The following is a 16,590-nucleotide window of genomic DNA, read 5'->3' on the forward strand; positions in this document are numbered from 1 at the left end:
CAATAGAGTTGTCCGAGTTTGACTTGGAATTCCGGCCAAGAACTGCAATCAAAGCCCAGGCATTGGCGGACTTCATAGTTGAAGCGTCATACCAAGAAGATGAAGTACAAGCTGAAGTATGGGATGTGTCAGTGGATGGTTCAGCTGCACAGACAGGCAGTGGGGCTGGAATAATCATGAAATCGCCAGCAGGAGACATTTTTGAGTATGCTATAAAGTTTACGTTCAACGCGTCAAATAACGAGGCAGAATACGAGGCAGCAATTGCCGGCATCCAAATGTGCCTCGCAGCAGATGCCAAAAGAGTAATACTGACAACAGACTCCCAGCTGGTAGCAAGTCAATTCAGCGGAGAATATGAGGCCAAAGAACCTTCGATGGTCAAATACCTGGAGAAGTTGAGGTCGGTGTCGGCTCAGCTAGAGAAATTCAGCATTAATCTGGTACCCCGAGCAGAGAACACACTGGCAGACGCCCTATCAAAGTTAGCAAGTTCAAATGTCGCCGACTTGAAAAGAACAGTCATGATGGAAGTCATGAATAAGCGAAGTACGGAGTCGGAGATAATACGGGTCATGGCCATCACAACCACCTCAGAATGGTACGATAATATCCAAACATACATACAGACTGGAGCCCTACCAGCAGATTTTGCAGAGGCCAAAAAGACAAGAAGGGACTCGGTTTGGTACATCATCCTGTGGGGACGGTTGTACAAAAAGTCATTTAGACAGCATTCGAGTCAGCAAGGCTGATCGAAGAGATGCACGAAGGAACATGTGGGAACCATGCCGGTGGAAAACCCCTTGCCATCATCTGTCAAAGGCAAGGCTATTACTGGCCAACAATGTTAGAAGATTGTCGAGCTTATGTAAAAAAGTGCGAGAAATGTCAAAAGTTTTCAGCTGTGATAAACTTGCCGGCCAATGATTTGATGCCCATTCTGAACCCAATCCCATTCGCACAATGGGGAATGGATATTGTTGGACCATTCCCAATGGCGGCTGGAGGGCGCAAGTTCTTGATAGTAGCAGTGGACTACTTCACCAAGTGGATAGAAGCAGAGCCGGTAGCAAAAATAACGGCAAACCAGGTGAAAAAATTCATATGGAAAAATATAATAACGAGATTCGGGCTGCCGCAGGCAATAGTTTTTGATCATGGATCACAGTTTGATTGTGCACCCATACAATGCTTCCTGGGATTATACAGAGTAAAGTTAGCTCACTCATCAGTATGTCACCCACAGAGCAATGGGCAAGCAGAGGCGGCGAATAAGCAAATCCTGGCTGCTCTGAAAAAGAAACTAGAAGACTGTAAAGGCAAATGGGCAGATCTTATGCCAGAAATTCTGTGGTGCAACAGAACTGCTATCAAGGAGGCTACCGGCGAGAGTCCGTTCAAATTGAGCTTCGGGTCTGAGGCTGTCATACCGGCAGAAATGGCTCTGCCAACCATGCGAATCCAGCACTACGATGAGGAGAGAAACGATCAGCTGCTGCGACACCAGTTGGATTTCATGCCAGAAATCCGCATGAAAGCAGAAGTAAGTTCGGCAGCATACAAAAGCAGAATGAGCAGAGCATACAACAAGAAAGTGAAGCATCGGCCTCTAGGAGTGGGAGACCTGGTACTGCGGAGAACGGCGGCAACAGGAAAAGGAAATGCTCAAGGAAAGCTGACAGCCAATTGGGAAGGACCATACCAGATATGGGAGGAAATAGTTCCTGGATCATACCGGTTAATGCAAATGGATGGTACCGCGCTCAAAAACTCCTGGAACGCCAGTACTCTGAGAAAGTACTATGTTTGAAAAACTATAATGATTATGTATGAGCAGACTGATTGCAATAGCAGTCTGCATTTTGCTGTTATGTATAATTAGGGCGGTCCTCAAATACGGCCAGTCCATAAATGAAGGAAGAAAAAAGCAAAAAACAAACGCGGCACAAATCAACACACAAAGGTAATGTATGGATGTGATCAGTAGCAGTAAAGAAAATAAATGCCGTCTGGGCACTTTACTGTGAAGCGTAGCAGTCCATAATAAAGTTGTTGTGATTAGTAGCTTTGGAGAAAATAAATGCCGTTAAGGGGCACTCCATTGTGAAGCGTAGCATTCAACGAAGTGTATGGATGTGATCAGTAGCAGTAAAGAAAATAAATGTCGTCTGGGCACTTTACTGTGAAGCGTAGCAGTCCATAATAAAGTTGTTGTGATTAGTAGCTTTGGAGAAAATAAATGCCGTTAAGGGACACTCCATTGTGAAGCGTAGCATTCAACGAAGTGTATGGATGTGATCAGTAGCAGTAAAGAAAATAAATGCCGTCTGGGCACTTTACTGTGAAGCGTAGCAGTCCATAATAAAGTTGTTGTGATTAGTAGCTTTGGAGAAAATAAATGCCGTTAAGGGGCACTCCATTGTGAAGCGTAGCATTCAACGAAGTGTATGGATGTGATCAGTAGCAGTAAAGAAAATAAATGCCGTCTGGGCACTTTACTGTGAAGCGTAGCAGTCCATAATAAAGTTGTTGTGATTAGTAGCTTTGGAGAAAATAAATGCCGTTAAGGGGCACTCCATTGTGAAGCGTAGCATTCAACGAAGTGTATGGATGTGATCAGTAGCAGTAAAGAAAATAAATGCCGTCTGGGCACTTTACTGTGAAGCGTAGCAGTCCATAATAAAGTTGTTGTGATTAGTAACTTTGGAGAAAATAAATGCCGTTAAGGGGCACTCCATTGTGAAGCGTAGCATTCAACGAAGTGTATGGATGTGATCAGTAGCAGTAAAGAAAATAAATGCCGTTTGGGCACTTTACTGTGAAGCGTAGCAGTCCATAATAAAGTTGTTGTGATTAGTAACTTTGGAGAAAATAAATGCCGTTAAGGGGCACTCCATTGTGAAGCGTAGCATTCAACGAAGTGTATGGATGTGATCAGTAGCAGTAAAGAAAATAAATGCCGTTTGGGCACTTTACTGTGAAGCGTAGCAGTCCATAATAAAGTTGTTGTGATTAGTAACTTTGGAGAAAATAAATGCCGTTAAGGGGCACTCCACTGTGAAGCGTAGCATTCAACAAAGTGATATCAGTAGAAGGAACATTCATTTCGAAATATAACATTCAAACAAGCTGGCAAGATAGTAATACCGGCATAATCGGAAGTATCATACGCAAAAAGAAGGAAATATGAAATCGAAAAATTACTTGTCATAAATACATGGCCACAAAAGGGAGTACACGAAAAACCGACAGCCATCACCCAAAAAACTTGCGAAGTGATTAGCTGATAACAAGGCACAAAGGGATGCCGAATAAAACCAACACCGCCACAATAATACGATGTTATAAATTAAAATTACATCAACATTGAAGTGCCCTAACAGCATTTGCCAAAAAATCTAAAGCCAACCGCCAAAATAAAAATAAAAATCCTAACAAGTATGAGGCCGGCTGGGAAAAGAAGAAGATCCGCAAGAGGAGGAAGGTGATGACTGCCGAAACCGTCAAACGGCAGGCTCATCATCAGACCAATAAGCTGCTTCCGGGACATCCAAAGGAGGCAGGGTCCTCTGATTAGCATTGCAAATCACCGCCTCGGGTAGCTCCTGAGGCTCAAAGCCGGTTGCAACCTTGTACAGCTCTTTCTCCTCATAGCCATCTTCAAACTCTTGCCAGCCATCCTCGTCCAGCTTCTTCACATGGCAAACGACTCGATGTGCAGCACACCAACCGCCGTTATGGCGCAAAGTCAGAATGTCGTTAAACCAGTCAGACTGGAGAAGTTTATCAACGGCTTTCTTGGCGGCAGATTTCTTTACGCCCGGCAAGCTTGCATTAATACTTGCCAGCTGTTGATCCAAACCGTCTGCTCTCTCAGCCTCAGCCTGCAGCTTTGGCTCAATATCACTGAGCCGTTTATTAGCCGCCTCCAAATCAGAAGCCGCAGCATCCAACTTCTTCTTGCTGTCTTCCAGCAAAGACTCAACATCCTCAGCCCGCTTCCTCAAATCGGCCATATCAATGTTATTCTGAGTCAGCTGCAGCTGGTTCCTGAAGGAAATAATGCCCTTGGTCCAAGTATGCATTCTATGTTAAGTCTAATAAATGCGGTTCAGTATTAATTAACAAGTTAATAATTCAGTGAGATCAAGTGAGCTGAATGCCTAGCTAGAGGCCGCTTCAGTTCAAGTGGAATTAATAATATTAATCCACAGCTTACTCTTGACTGAACCCGTAGGGTCACACAAATAGTACGTAAACGGATCAAGTATTTAATGGCATTAAATACTCCATCTATGAATATTCGGAACCGACGGATCTTGGTTTCAGTGGGAGCTAAGATCGTCACAGGCAAGAAATGAATACTCCGGAAACGATGATATTGCCGGAAACGAAAATATGGATCGTATCGGAAATATAAATATTATCCAAGTCGTAGATGTTGCCGGAAACGGAAACATGGTACGTATCGGAAAATATTATCGGAAATGGAAATATTGCCAGAATCGGAAATATTGCCGGAAACGGAAATATTGTCAGAATCGGAAATATTACCGGAATCGGAAAATAATTCCGGAAACGGAAATATTAAATATTTGTTCGAAACGGAAATTAATTCCGGAATCGGAAATATTAAATATTGTTCGTATCGGAAATGAATTCCGGAATCGGAAAATTTAATCGGAAGCGCATCGTACGAATAAGCATCGGACGAGGCCTGCCGGACGAGGCCCAGCACGAAGCCAGGCCATCGCCCAGCAAGCCAAGTGCGCCGCACAAACAGCCACGCCAGGCCCAGCGCAAGGCCAGGCCCAGCAGGCTGCGCAGCGCGCACAGCACGCACAGCACGCGCAGCGCGCAGCGCGCGCGGGCGCTGCGTGGGCTGCTGCTCGCGCGCACGCATGGGGGCCCATCGTGGCTGCCGTGCGTGTGTGTGCAAGTGTTTGTGTTCGTGCACGTTTCCTAAAACATGCACAGTTCGGTTAATGATTAAATTCCTAATTCTATTTGATAAATTAATTAAATTAGAGTTCTTGTAGGATTCTAGGTTTAATTAATTTGTATCTAAATAGGATTTCGATTCCCTTTCCATACCCCTATAAATATGAGGCTAGGGCTCACAATTTATAATAAGTTTAAAAGTATTCAAAAGTGAGTTTTTTTGAGAGAAAATTAAAACACACATCTTGCTCATAAAAGTGCCGAAATTTTCTAGTACCTTAAGGGCGATTCTAGTTGGTCAATCTTAAGGCGGATCCGGACGTGCTGTGGACTATCTACGGAGGGACGACACTTGGAGTCCTAAAGACTTGTTCTTGTTCGGTTCGGGCGCAGCTAGGGAGGGCACGCAACAAAGAGTATGCATCTAAATTATGCTATATGATTATGTGTAAATAATATGTTGTCCTGGGTTAATGGTTGTTTCCGCATGATCTATGTAATGTCATATGTATCATAACCTAACAGTGGTATCACGAGCCCCTTATTATTTTCATAATCTAAATTGCATGAACATGGTTAAATATTACAAATTTGCAAGAATTAAAAGGGGTGATTAATTTTCGTAATTGTTAATTAATTGCAAATTGCGTTTATTTAATTATACGTACGCAGTTTTTCGGCAGTTTCTTCGTTACTCATCCGAATTGAGTGATTTTTGTGTCAATTCCGCATGTAAAAGGCATTCTAAAATTTTGACAAAAATAGTATTTTTCTGCCGAACCCAGAATTCTCAAATTCGAAGCTTAACTATGACTTTTCGAAGGTTTTAGTTTTTCGAATGCAAAATTTCGTAAATTTAAGATGTTAAATTAAATATTTGCGATTCTTGTTGATAAATCTTGAATTTTTGATTGACCTACTGCATATGTTTAACAAGTTTGAATGCCTAGTCTTGTTAATTATGCAATCTAATTTGTAATTATGATTAATTTGTTGAAAATTAGAATAATTTAGAATAAATTTGATTTTCATAATTAATTGTAATTTAATTAGAAACCTATGATTAAAAACCACCATAAAAATTGTAAATTTATGATAAATTTTAAATTTTTATGACCTAGACTTGAATCCATAACAATCGGAAATCAATTGGATAATAAATTTTCGATTTTTCGCCCTAAAATTATGAAATTAATATTATTTATTAATTTGTCATTAATTTTAAATATAAATTTTAAATTTTTATGCGATTCGTTCATAAAACTTGCACGCACGAAGCAATGGACGCTTCGTGTTACCCTTAAGGGGTGTTGTATAATGCGGGCATGCGACGACGAGCAAGGGAGCTCGTCGCCCGTGCGGCACGAATGCAATGAGCAAGGGCGTAGTGCACGAGCACAAGGCAGCAGCCCTGCCTTGTGTCGTGTGCCACGAGCAATGGACGAATGGGCATGGGCGAAGGGCGAGCCAAGGCAGTCGCGTGTGGGCAGCAAGCGAGCTGCGCCACAACGCGCGCTGCCTCGCACAAGAGCGCGCAGCCTCGCGCGCAGCGAGCGCAAGCTCGCGTGCCACGAGCGCTGCGCCCAGCATTGCTCGCGCGCACAACGAGCGAGGACTCGCGCGCACAGCCAGCATTGCTCGCGCGCACAACGAGCGATGTCGTGCGCCCAGCGAGCGATGGCTCGCGCGCCCAGCGAGCGATGTCGCGCGCCCAGCGAGCGATGTCGCGCGCGCACTGCGAGCGATAGCTCGCGTGCGATGAGCGCTGGCGCGCGCAGCGAGCACCAATGCGTGCGGAGGCTTGCGATGGGGATGCAGCAGCTATGCGACGAGCGCATGGGCTGCGCGCACATGGCCAGCAATGGTTGTGTGCGTGCGGCCCATGGGCGTGCAATGTGTAGGGTGTTTGCGTTACGATTAAAGATCGTTTTGAATGTTTAATTTGAAAATTTCAGTTCACGTAATTTTAATTAATTTTAAAATTAATAATTTAAATTATTTTCTTGGATTTTAATTTTGAATATTGTAATTATAATAAATGTTATTTATTCTAATTATTTTACTAAAATTAAAATCATGAATTAATTTAAATACGACTGAAATTAAATTAAACTTTTTGGATTCAATTATAAATTGATATGAGCTTTAAATTTTAATTAAATTTGTATGTTTCCGGTTGGACTAGAAATACATTTTTATGTTTAAAATTAGTAAAGCATATAAATTTATTGGTTTAAGTGGGAGCGCTTTTAGTCATAAACTCTTGATTAGGTCTACAAATCCTTAAGGTTAAAACAACTTGATTAGAATTTAATAAGGACTGAATAATTGGTAGATTATTGGTGCCCTTGATTAATTGCTGCAAATGTTTACGTGATGCATAATGTGTTTTACTAACCAGCTATGTGGGCCATTCATGATAATGAATGGGTGAATGGTATATATTGTATATGTATTGTTTTGCAGGTTATGAAGTGACTAGTATGGCCCAAATAGGATAGAAAATATGGTCTGCGTACCATTAATTTGAATGTAATTGGTCTAAAGTACCAAAGTTATTTTTCAATTCAAATATGGTCTGCGTACCATCAAATAGTTGTAATTAGTTATAACTTATCCTATTTGAAGAAAATGGAACCTCCCACGGAGATTTTCAAGACGGACTTTGAAGTCAAAGCTTCAAGATGAAGTCGGGCCATACTAGATCACATTTATCTTATGCATGTTTTAAGTTATTTATTGTTTTAAATATGTCTTAAAATGCATGAGATCAAAAGCTTGATTATGTTGCATGATTAAGGATTTTAGTTCACTTAAAATCTAACCAACATAGTAAGAGCCTTAAGTTCCAAACTTAAAAATTGAGTTAAAAGGTGCCATGCCAAAATATACACTTGCTTGGATATCCTTTACATCAATCTAGTAATAGTTTTCGCTCAGCGAGGTGTTACTTATTGGTCCTAAAGGGGCAAGGTACACAAATAATTGTGAGTACATGTTAGTTTTGGTGAAACTCAACGATATAAGTAAGGAGTCCTTTTATGTCGTGGCAAATTCGATAGGTTTACCTAATAAGTTCTTAGACGTACCTATCAACCAAGAATAGTTTCTAGACTATTAGCAAAAGGCTTTTGCTTACCTAAGATGTTCTAGGATTAAGTCGACAAACTGTGCTTAGTTCTTCAATGATTTTAGGATCTTGGAATCATTTTATTCACACCTGCCGGAACACATAATTTGAATAAAATGCTTAATAAACATTGAATTATGCATGTATGCTAGAATTTAAGTTTATTAAGAGAAACTGTGAATGGTTATTTATTTGTTTATTCTTTTCAATTGTAGTTTTAATATGGCAAACAACAATCAAAACATCATCATGGGTTCTGAGCTTATGGTCAAGCTGAACCTGACAAATTTTCTTGAATGGGAAGCTAAGCTAGTTGAAATAGTCAAACTCAATGGACTTGAGTATGTACTGTCACATCCCATGCCAAGCTACTATGCCAGAGACATGACCCCTGAGAGATTTTACGCCTGGGATGCGGATCTCAAAAAGGTTATGAGTCTCATGCTGAACAATATCCCTGATGATTGGGCTAAAAGGTTTGTAGCCTATGAACCTTTTACGCTCATCAAGAATCTGAGGGATATCTGTCGTGGAAGTACGGAGGACAGGGACCTGAACGTCCATGAGTTGATTGAATCAATGTCTGGTCTAAAGGTTAGTTCTCCCAACAGGTGTTATAGGATGGAGGTCCAAGAAACACATGTTCAGCTCCTTCGCACTAAACAGAGGGTAGGCGTCCCACTGAGGTTCCATGTGGATCTTATGTGTTCATATTTTGATCGCCTAAGTCTACTAGGAACACCAATAAGCGAAAGGATGGCAGTCTCTGTCTTGCTCAATTCACTACACAGTGGGTTTGGTCGCTTCAAGCAACTATACCTAAGTGAACCAAGAGAAGAAACAGTTGCAGAATTTATTCACCTTGTCAGAAAGGCTGAAATAGTACTGGACTGTGAAGCCAAAGATTTACTCAAGGCTAGAAAGAGACCATTCAAGAAAGGTGGAAAGTCCAAGGGCAATGCTAAATCAAAGCAGGACAAGTCCACATCAAGCTGTCTTTATTGTGATGGAATAGGCCATTACAAAAGAGAATGTCCAAAGCTAAAGGAAGATCAGAAGAACGGAACAGTCGTTCCATCTTCAGGTATTTTCGTTATAGACTGTATACTTGCTAATTCAACTTCTTGGGTATTAGATACAGGTTGTGGCTCACACTTATGTTCCAATCCACAGGGACTAAGAAGAAGTAGAAAGTTAAGCAAGGGTGAAGTCGACCTACGAGTGGGAAATGGAGCACGGATTGCTGCATTAGCTGTAGGAACTTACTATTTGTCGTTGCCCTCCGGGCTAGTTTTGGAACTGGAAGAATGTTTCCATGTTCCAAATCTTACTAAAAACATCATTTCAGTTTCTTGCTTAGATGCTAAGGGATTTTCCTTTTTAATAAAAGACAATAGTTGTTCGTTTTATTTTAAAGAGATGTTTTATGGATCTGCTAGATTAGTCAATGGACTTTATTTATTAGATCACGACAAACAAGTATATAACATAAATACCAAAAAGGCCAAAAAGGATGATTCAGATCTCACCTATCTGTGGCATTGTCGATTAGGCCATATAAACTTGAAACGCTTAGAAAGACTTCAAAGGGAAGGAATTCTAGAACCATTTGACTTAGAGGATTATGGTAAATGCGAATCATGTTTACTTGGCAAAATGACAAAGCAACCTTTCTCTAAAGTTGGAGAAAGAGCAAATGAACTATTGGGTTTAATCCATACAGATGTATGTGGACCAATGAGTACAAATGCTAGAGGTGGTTTCAGCTACTTTATCACTTTCACTGATGACTTCAGTAGGTATGGTTATGTCTACCTAATGAAGCATAAGTCTGAATCCTTTGACAAATTCAAGGAATTTCAGAGTGAAGTAGAGAATCAATTAGGCAAGAAGATTAAGGCACTGCGGTCTGATAGAGGCGGTGAATATCTGAGCTATGAATTTGATGACCATCTGAAAGAATGTGGAATTCTATCAGAATTGACTCCTCCTGGAACACCACAATGGAACGGTGTGTCAGAACGGAGGAACAGAACCTTGCTAGACATGGTCAGGTCAATGATGGGTCAGGCCGAACTTCCATTAGAATTTTGGGGACATGCACTAAATACAGCTGCACTCACTATAAATAGAGCTCCGTCTAAAGCTGTCGAAAAGACTCCATACGAATTATGGTTTGGAAAGCCTCCAAATGTGTCTTTTCTTAAGATTTGGGGATGTGAAGTATACGTCAAACGATTAATTTCAGACAAACTTCATCCAAAATCTGACAAATGTATCCTTGTGGGCTATCCAAAGGAAACAAAGGGGTATTACTTCTACAATACATCTGAGAACAAAGTGTTTGTTGCTCGAGATGGTGTCTTTTTGGAGAAGGATCACATTTCCAAAATGACAAGTGGGAGAAAAGTAGACCTCGAAGAAATTCGAGTCGAACAACAAACTCTAGAGAATGCTCAAGATGACATTCAGGATGAAACTCAGAGATCTTTAGAAGAATCTGGTGAGAATCATGGTCAATCTAGAAATGTTACCCCGCGTAGATCGCAAAGATACAGATCTCAACCGGAAAGGTACTTAGGTATTTTGACGAACGAGAGCTATGACGTTCTATTACTTGAAAGTGATGAACCTGCGACTTACAAGCAAGCTATGACGAGCCCTAGCTCCAAGCAGTGGCAAGAAGCCATGCAATCTGAATTAGACTCCATGTCTGAAAACCAAGTATGGGAGTTGGTCGATTTGCCAGATGGCTACCAAGCCATTGGAAGCAAATGGGTTTTCAAACTGAAAAAGGACAAGGATGGGAAACTTGAAGTTTTCAAAGCTAGATTGGTCGCAAAAGGTTACAGGCAAGTCCACGGTGTGGATTACGATGAAACCTTTTCACCAGTTGCAATGCTAAAGTCTATTCGAATAATGTTAGCAATCGCTGCATATTACGATTACGAAATATGGCAGATGGATGTCAAAACTGCTTTCTTAAATGGCGTTTTAACAGAAACTGTGTTTATGACACAGCCTGAAGGTTTTGAGGATCCAAAGAATGCTAAAAAGGTATGCAAGCTAAAGAAGTCAATCTACGGTTTGAAGCAGGCATCCAGGAGCTGGAATATACGTTTTGATGAAGCAGTCAGTGACTTTGGTTTCATCAAGAACGCAGACGAATCTTGTGTATACAAGAAGGTCAGTGGGAGCAAAATTGCTTTCCTAGTATTATATGTCGACGACATATTGCTTATCGGAAATGACATTCCTATGTTGAACTCTGTCAAGATTTGGCTTGGGAAATGTTTTTCGATGAAGGATCTAGGAGAAGCACAGTACATATTGGGCATCAAGATTTACAGAGATAGATCTAAAAAGATGATTGGACTTAGTCAAAGCACTTATATCAATAAGGTGCTTGATAGGTTCAAGATGGCGGACTCCAAGCGAGGCTACCTACCCATGTCTCATGGAATGACTCTAAGCAAGACTCAGTGCCCAAAAACACTTGATGAGCGTAGACGAATGAATGGGATTCCATATGCATCATTGATTGGTTCAATAATGTATGCTATGATATGTACACGCCCGGATGTTGCGTACGCACTCAGTGCTACGAGCAGATACCAGTCAGACCCAGGAGAGGCGCATTGGAGTGCTGCCAAGAATATTCTGAAGTACCTGAAAAGGCACAAAGATGACTTCCTGGTCTATGGTGGAGATGATGAATTAATTGTTAAAGGCTATACGGACGCAAGTTTCCAAACCGACAAAGATGATTTTAGATCACAGTCTGGGTTTGTCTTCTGCCTCAACGGAGGAGCAGTAAGCTGGAAAAGTGCTAAGCAAAGCACCATTGCGGATTCTACAACTGAAGCGGAGTACATTGCTGCACATGAAGCAGCAAAGGAAGCTATATGGCTAAGGAAGTTCATAGGAGAACTTGGTGTAGTCCCCTCCATTAAAGGACCAATAGCCCTGTATTGTGATAATAATGGAGCTATTGCACAGGCAAAAGAGCCTAGACACCACCAGAGAGTCAAGCATGTACTTCGTAGATTTCACCTTCTACGAGAGTTCGTTGAAAGAAAAGAAGTCGAGATAAGCAAAATTGGAACTGATGACAACATATCAGATCCATTAACTAAACCTCTGCCGCAGGCGAAGCACAACTCGCACACTGCAGCTATGGGAATCAAGCATATTGGAGAATGGCTTTGATGTCTCTGTTTAATGTTTTAAAGTTTTAGAGTTTAAATCTTTGTAAAACATTATTGGTTAATCATTCACAATAAATGAAAAGAATTCATTTTTCCATTTAATTTGTGGTTTATTAAATGATGAGTCCCTTCAATTTGACGATATATTCAAGATAGACTGTCAGGACCAGTCCTGTGACTAAGAAATGTCTATCAAGTGAACTTGAATGTCAAAGGTTGAAAATGGTCCCTAATCTAAGTTTTCTATAAAATTGGACGCATAGAAAACGTTAAACGATTAGAATGCAAGATGACTAGTAGTTCTGTTTCTTGAACTATGTGGACATGGCAATGTCATAATCATTTGCATAGATACTTACTTTGGGAAGACTAGTATCGGACAAGACCTATGAAACTTTACTGTAAGAGATGAAAATCTGTCATGAGTAAATTTCATTAAATTATTAGACACTAAATCCTCAATACCTGAGTGATTTGAGATTACTTGTTTGAGAACTGGTTGCTTTGACGTTGACCAACCGTCGCACCGTAAAAGGAGGCTATAAAGGCAACGCTCAGGTAATCACCTATCAAACGAAGTCTAATCTCAAGATCGCAAGATTGGGATTGTCCTCCCATAAATCGGGATGAGATGCTTAAAAGTTGTACAAGGCCACTCGGAGAGCTAGAAACTGTGAAATGCATGGCCGTGCTCGGATGAATCATAGGCTATGATTATCTGTTTATTTGATCAGTTGAACTCTGAAACCGAGGAACACCTCTGGACGTAATAAGGATGACAACTCTTACCTTATGTTCAAGAGCAAGCACCGAGCGACAAAGGAATTAGGAAATGCACACTTGTCCCTAAGGACAAGTGGGAGACTGAAGGAAATAATGCCCTTGGTCCAAGTATGCATTCTATGTTAAGTCTAATAAATGCGGTTCAGTATTAATTAACAAGTTAATAATTCAGTGAGATCAAGTGAGCTGAATGCCTAGCTAGAGGCCGCTTCAGTTCAAGTGGAATTAATAATATTAATCCACAGCTTACTCTTGACTGAACCCGTAGGGTCACACAAATAGTACGTAAACGGATCAAGTATTTAATGGCATTAAATACTCCATCTATGAATATTCGGAACCGACGGATCTTGGTTTCAGTGGGAGCTAAGATCGTCACAGGCAAGAAATGAATACTCCGGAAACGATGATATTGCCGGAAACGGAAATATGGATCGTATCGGAAATATAAATATTATCCAAGTCGTAGATGTTGCCGGAAACGGAAACATGGTACGTATCGGAAAATATTATCGGAAATGGAAATATTGCCAGAATCGGAAATATTGCCGGAAACGGAAATATTGTCAGAATCGGAAATATTACCGGAATCGGAAAATAATTCCGGAAACGGAAATATTAAATATTTGTTCGAAACGGAAATTAATTCCGGAATCAGAAATATTAAATATTGTTCGTATCGGAAATGAATTCCGGAATCGGAAAATTTAATCGGAAGCGCATCGTACGAATAAGCATCGGACGAGGCCTGCCGGACGAGGCCCAGCACGAAGCCAGGCCATCGCCCAGCAAGCCAAGTGCGCCGCACAAACAGCCACGCCAGGCCCAGCGCAAGGCCAGGCCCAGCAGGCTGCGCAGCGCGCACAGCACGCACAGCACGCGCAGCGCGCAGCGCGCGCGGGCGCTGCGTGGGCTGCTGCTCGCGCGCACGCATGGGGGCCCATCGTGGCTGCCGTGCGTGTGTGTGCAAGTGTTTGTGTTCGTGCACGTTTCCTAAAACATGCAGAGTTCGGTTAATGATTAAATTCCTAATTCTATTTGATAAATTAATTAAATTAGAGTTCTTGTAGGATTCTAGGTTTAATTAATTTGTATCTAAATAGGATTTCGATTCCCTTTCCATACCCCTATAAATATGAGGCTAGGGCTCACAATTTATAATAAGTTTAAAAGTATTCAAAAGTGAGTTTTTTTGAGAGAAAATTAAAACACACATCTTGCTCATAAAAGTGCCGAAATTTTCTAGTACCTTAAGGGCGATTCTAGTTGGTCAATCTTAAGGCGGATCCGGACGTGCTGTGGACTATCTACGGAGGGACGACACTTGGAGTCCTAAAGACTTGTTCTTGTTCGGTTCGGGCGCAGCTAGGGAGGGCACGCAACAAAGAGTATGCATCTAAATTATGCTATATGATTATGTGTAAATAATATGTTGTCCTGGGTTAATGGTTGTTTCCGCATGATCTATGTAATGTCATATGTATCATAACCTAACAGCAGCGGTAAACGTAGTACAGATCCATGCTGGACTGAACGGCCTGAAAATAAAACAAGGAAGGGAATCAAAATAGCCCTCAACCGGAAAAACATATTGCAAATAAAAAATATATGCGTATAATAAATGTATACACAAGATAACATACCTTGTAGAGGTCATTAAAGTGTTGAGCAGCAGGGGCATCAATCTGACCTTGTGGCCTGTCAGCAGGCGTAATCAAATCTTTAAAGGCACGGTAGCCTAAGTCGCCACCGTCCTTAGCTGAATCAGTAGCCACCGACTCCCCACACAACAGGTCAATGGTGGGATAAAACTGGTCGGTAGGTTCGCCGCCAGGAGTCTCGAACCATGGCTTCATTTGCGGTGGAATCTTGAAAGGAGTATCCTCGATCCAACCACCGGTGCGGAGGGGTAGGTGATAATTCAGCCTAGAATCCCCAGACTTGTTCTCGCTGCGACTGACGGGAGGCATACTAGAATTACCACCGGTAACAGCAGCAGAAGTAGCTTGCCGGTGGAAGTCCTCAATAAAACCGCCGACAGGACCCTCGTCCAAAATCTCAATAGACGCTGGTGGAGACGGCTGCGCCTGAAGGGCGGTTTCAGTAGTTTTCTTGGCAGCAGACTCCAAGACCGGCTCATTTGCCTCGTGATCGGCGTAAGCATCATCCTCACCAGTGCCCCTTGCCCTCTTAGTCGGATTAGACCGACTGGAATTAAGAGACGACCTTTTCCGGCGGGTTCCACCTCGGCCTGTGGGATTGGACTGCATTGTGGATGAAGGCGGAGCTTGAGAAACAACGACAGAGGAGGATTTGGATTTGCAGGCGGCACTCACACGATTCTTTGCAACAGTGGTAGTAGAGCGACGAGAGGAAGCTCGGGTCGAATACGTTGCTATTGTGTCGTATTTAGCTTTAGGTTGAGGAGGCTGCGTGCACACAGGTCTCCAATTCTCGTCAAAACCAAGAAGGTCCCTATCCAAGGTTTTCGTACCTGAAAAAGACGACAAAGGAATTAATACCGGAAAGACACTTGTACAAAATAAAAAAATTGATTATTTTCAGGCGGGCAAATCAACTAATGATGTGTTTACCAAAGCAATGAGTATTGCATAAGCCGACAGCAGACAACGGTTGGCTACCCAAAATATAATAGGCATTAGGAAGCCAATTTCTATTTACAGCCTGCTTCTTGCTGAGGCCGACTTCAAGAATGTCGCACTCTAAATAATCAAATGCTTTTCTCTCCCGGCGGCCCAAACCACGCTGGTTATACTGCTCCATTCGAGGCCTAGGTTTGGTAAAAGTCCGCCGAAGAAGAAAAGTGTCGGGAACTTGAACAAAATAAAAACGATCCTGCCAGTCTTTACAACTCGACAGCGGCGGATGCACAGTCTTCCTTTTTGTTGCACTATAGGCCGACATCCACCCCGTCTCACCGTCCTTCTTTAGCCACAGCAATCGCTTGAATAAATTTAATGTCAGCGGCCATTGCTTAAACAGACACAGCCAGACGAAAGAAATAACGGTTCTGATAGTAGTAGGTGTAACCTGGGCCAAACAAACATTCCAGGCGCGAAATATCTTCTCAACGAAAGGATGCAAAGGAAAGCGAAGCCCAAAATCAAAATGCTTCGCATAAACAGCAATATGGCCGGGAGGGCAATCAAAAATTGTAGCACCTTCAGCCGGCACTACCAATTTATATTCAGCAGGTAAGCCAAGAAAAACCCCCCCATGTACTACATGATTCTTCTTAATAATCAAATCGCGCCATGTCGTCAAAATCTTTGTCGTGCGAGGAAGAGTCTCTAAAGGGGGAAGCTCTTCTTTCCTGTGAACGTCCGTGGAGTCGTCGGTAAAATAAGGCTGCTCCTTACCCTCATCCGCGAGAACTTCGGCCACTATAATATCGGCAGGGTCATCATCATCTGAGCCAATACCCTCATCGTTGGCTTCCACACCCTCATCGTTGATTTCCATACCGTCTCCACCAGACACGCCGGCTTCATCGCCACCACCACT

At 42.0% G+C, this 16,590-nt stretch overlaps 2 protein-coding genes across 2 annotated transcripts; one reads left to right on the forward strand and one right to left on the reverse strand.

Annotated features, from left to right (window-relative positions):
- The first annotated feature begins 8,777 nt into the window (after positions 1 to 8,777).
- Positions 8,778 to 9,490, forward strand: LOC130463869 (uncharacterized). Its single transcript, XM_056833147.1, has 2 exons — positions 8,778 to 9,158; positions 9,248 to 9,490. Exons 1-2 carry the CDS (start codon positions 8,831 to 8,833, stop codon positions 9,262 to 9,264), a joined length of 345 nt encoding a protein of 114 aa, XP_056689125.1. The 5' UTR covers positions 8,778 to 8,830; the 3' UTR covers positions 9,265 to 9,490.
- Positions 9,491 to 14,555: 5,065 nt separating this feature from the next.
- LOC130462514 (uncharacterized) lies at positions 14,556 to 15,591 on the reverse strand. Its single transcript, XM_056830903.1, has 2 exons — positions 14,709 to 15,591; positions 14,556 to 14,603 (listed from the first exon to the last, which is right to left on the reverse strand). The coding sequence occupies exons 1-2, from the start codon at positions 15,333 to 15,335 to the stop codon at positions 14,556 to 14,558; spliced, it is 675 nt and encodes a 224-aa protein (XP_056686881.1). The 5' UTR covers positions 15,336 to 15,591.
- Positions 15,592 to 16,590: the final 999 nt, after the last annotated feature.

This window comes from Spinacia oleracea, chromosome 6 (genome assembly GCF_020520425.1).
Source record: "Spinacia oleracea cultivar Varoflay chromosome 6, BTI_SOV_V1, whole genome shotgun sequence".
NCBI lineage: Eukaryota > Viridiplantae > Streptophyta > Magnoliopsida > Caryophyllales > Amaranthaceae > Spinacia > Spinacia oleracea.

Coding starts and splice junctions, on each gene's coding strand:
- LOC130463869 (XM_056833147.1), top strand. CDS start 8,831: ATGGCAGTCTCTGTCTTGCTCAATTCACTACACAGTGGGTTTGGTCGC.
- LOC130462514 (XM_056830903.1), bottom strand. CDS start 15,335: ATGCAGTCCAATCCCACAGGCCGAGGTGGAACCCGCCGGAAAAGGTCG. Junction 14,604..14,708: donor ACTTTAATGACCTCTACAAG/GTATGTTATCTT, acceptor TTTTATTTTCAG/GCCGTTCAGTCCAGCATGGA.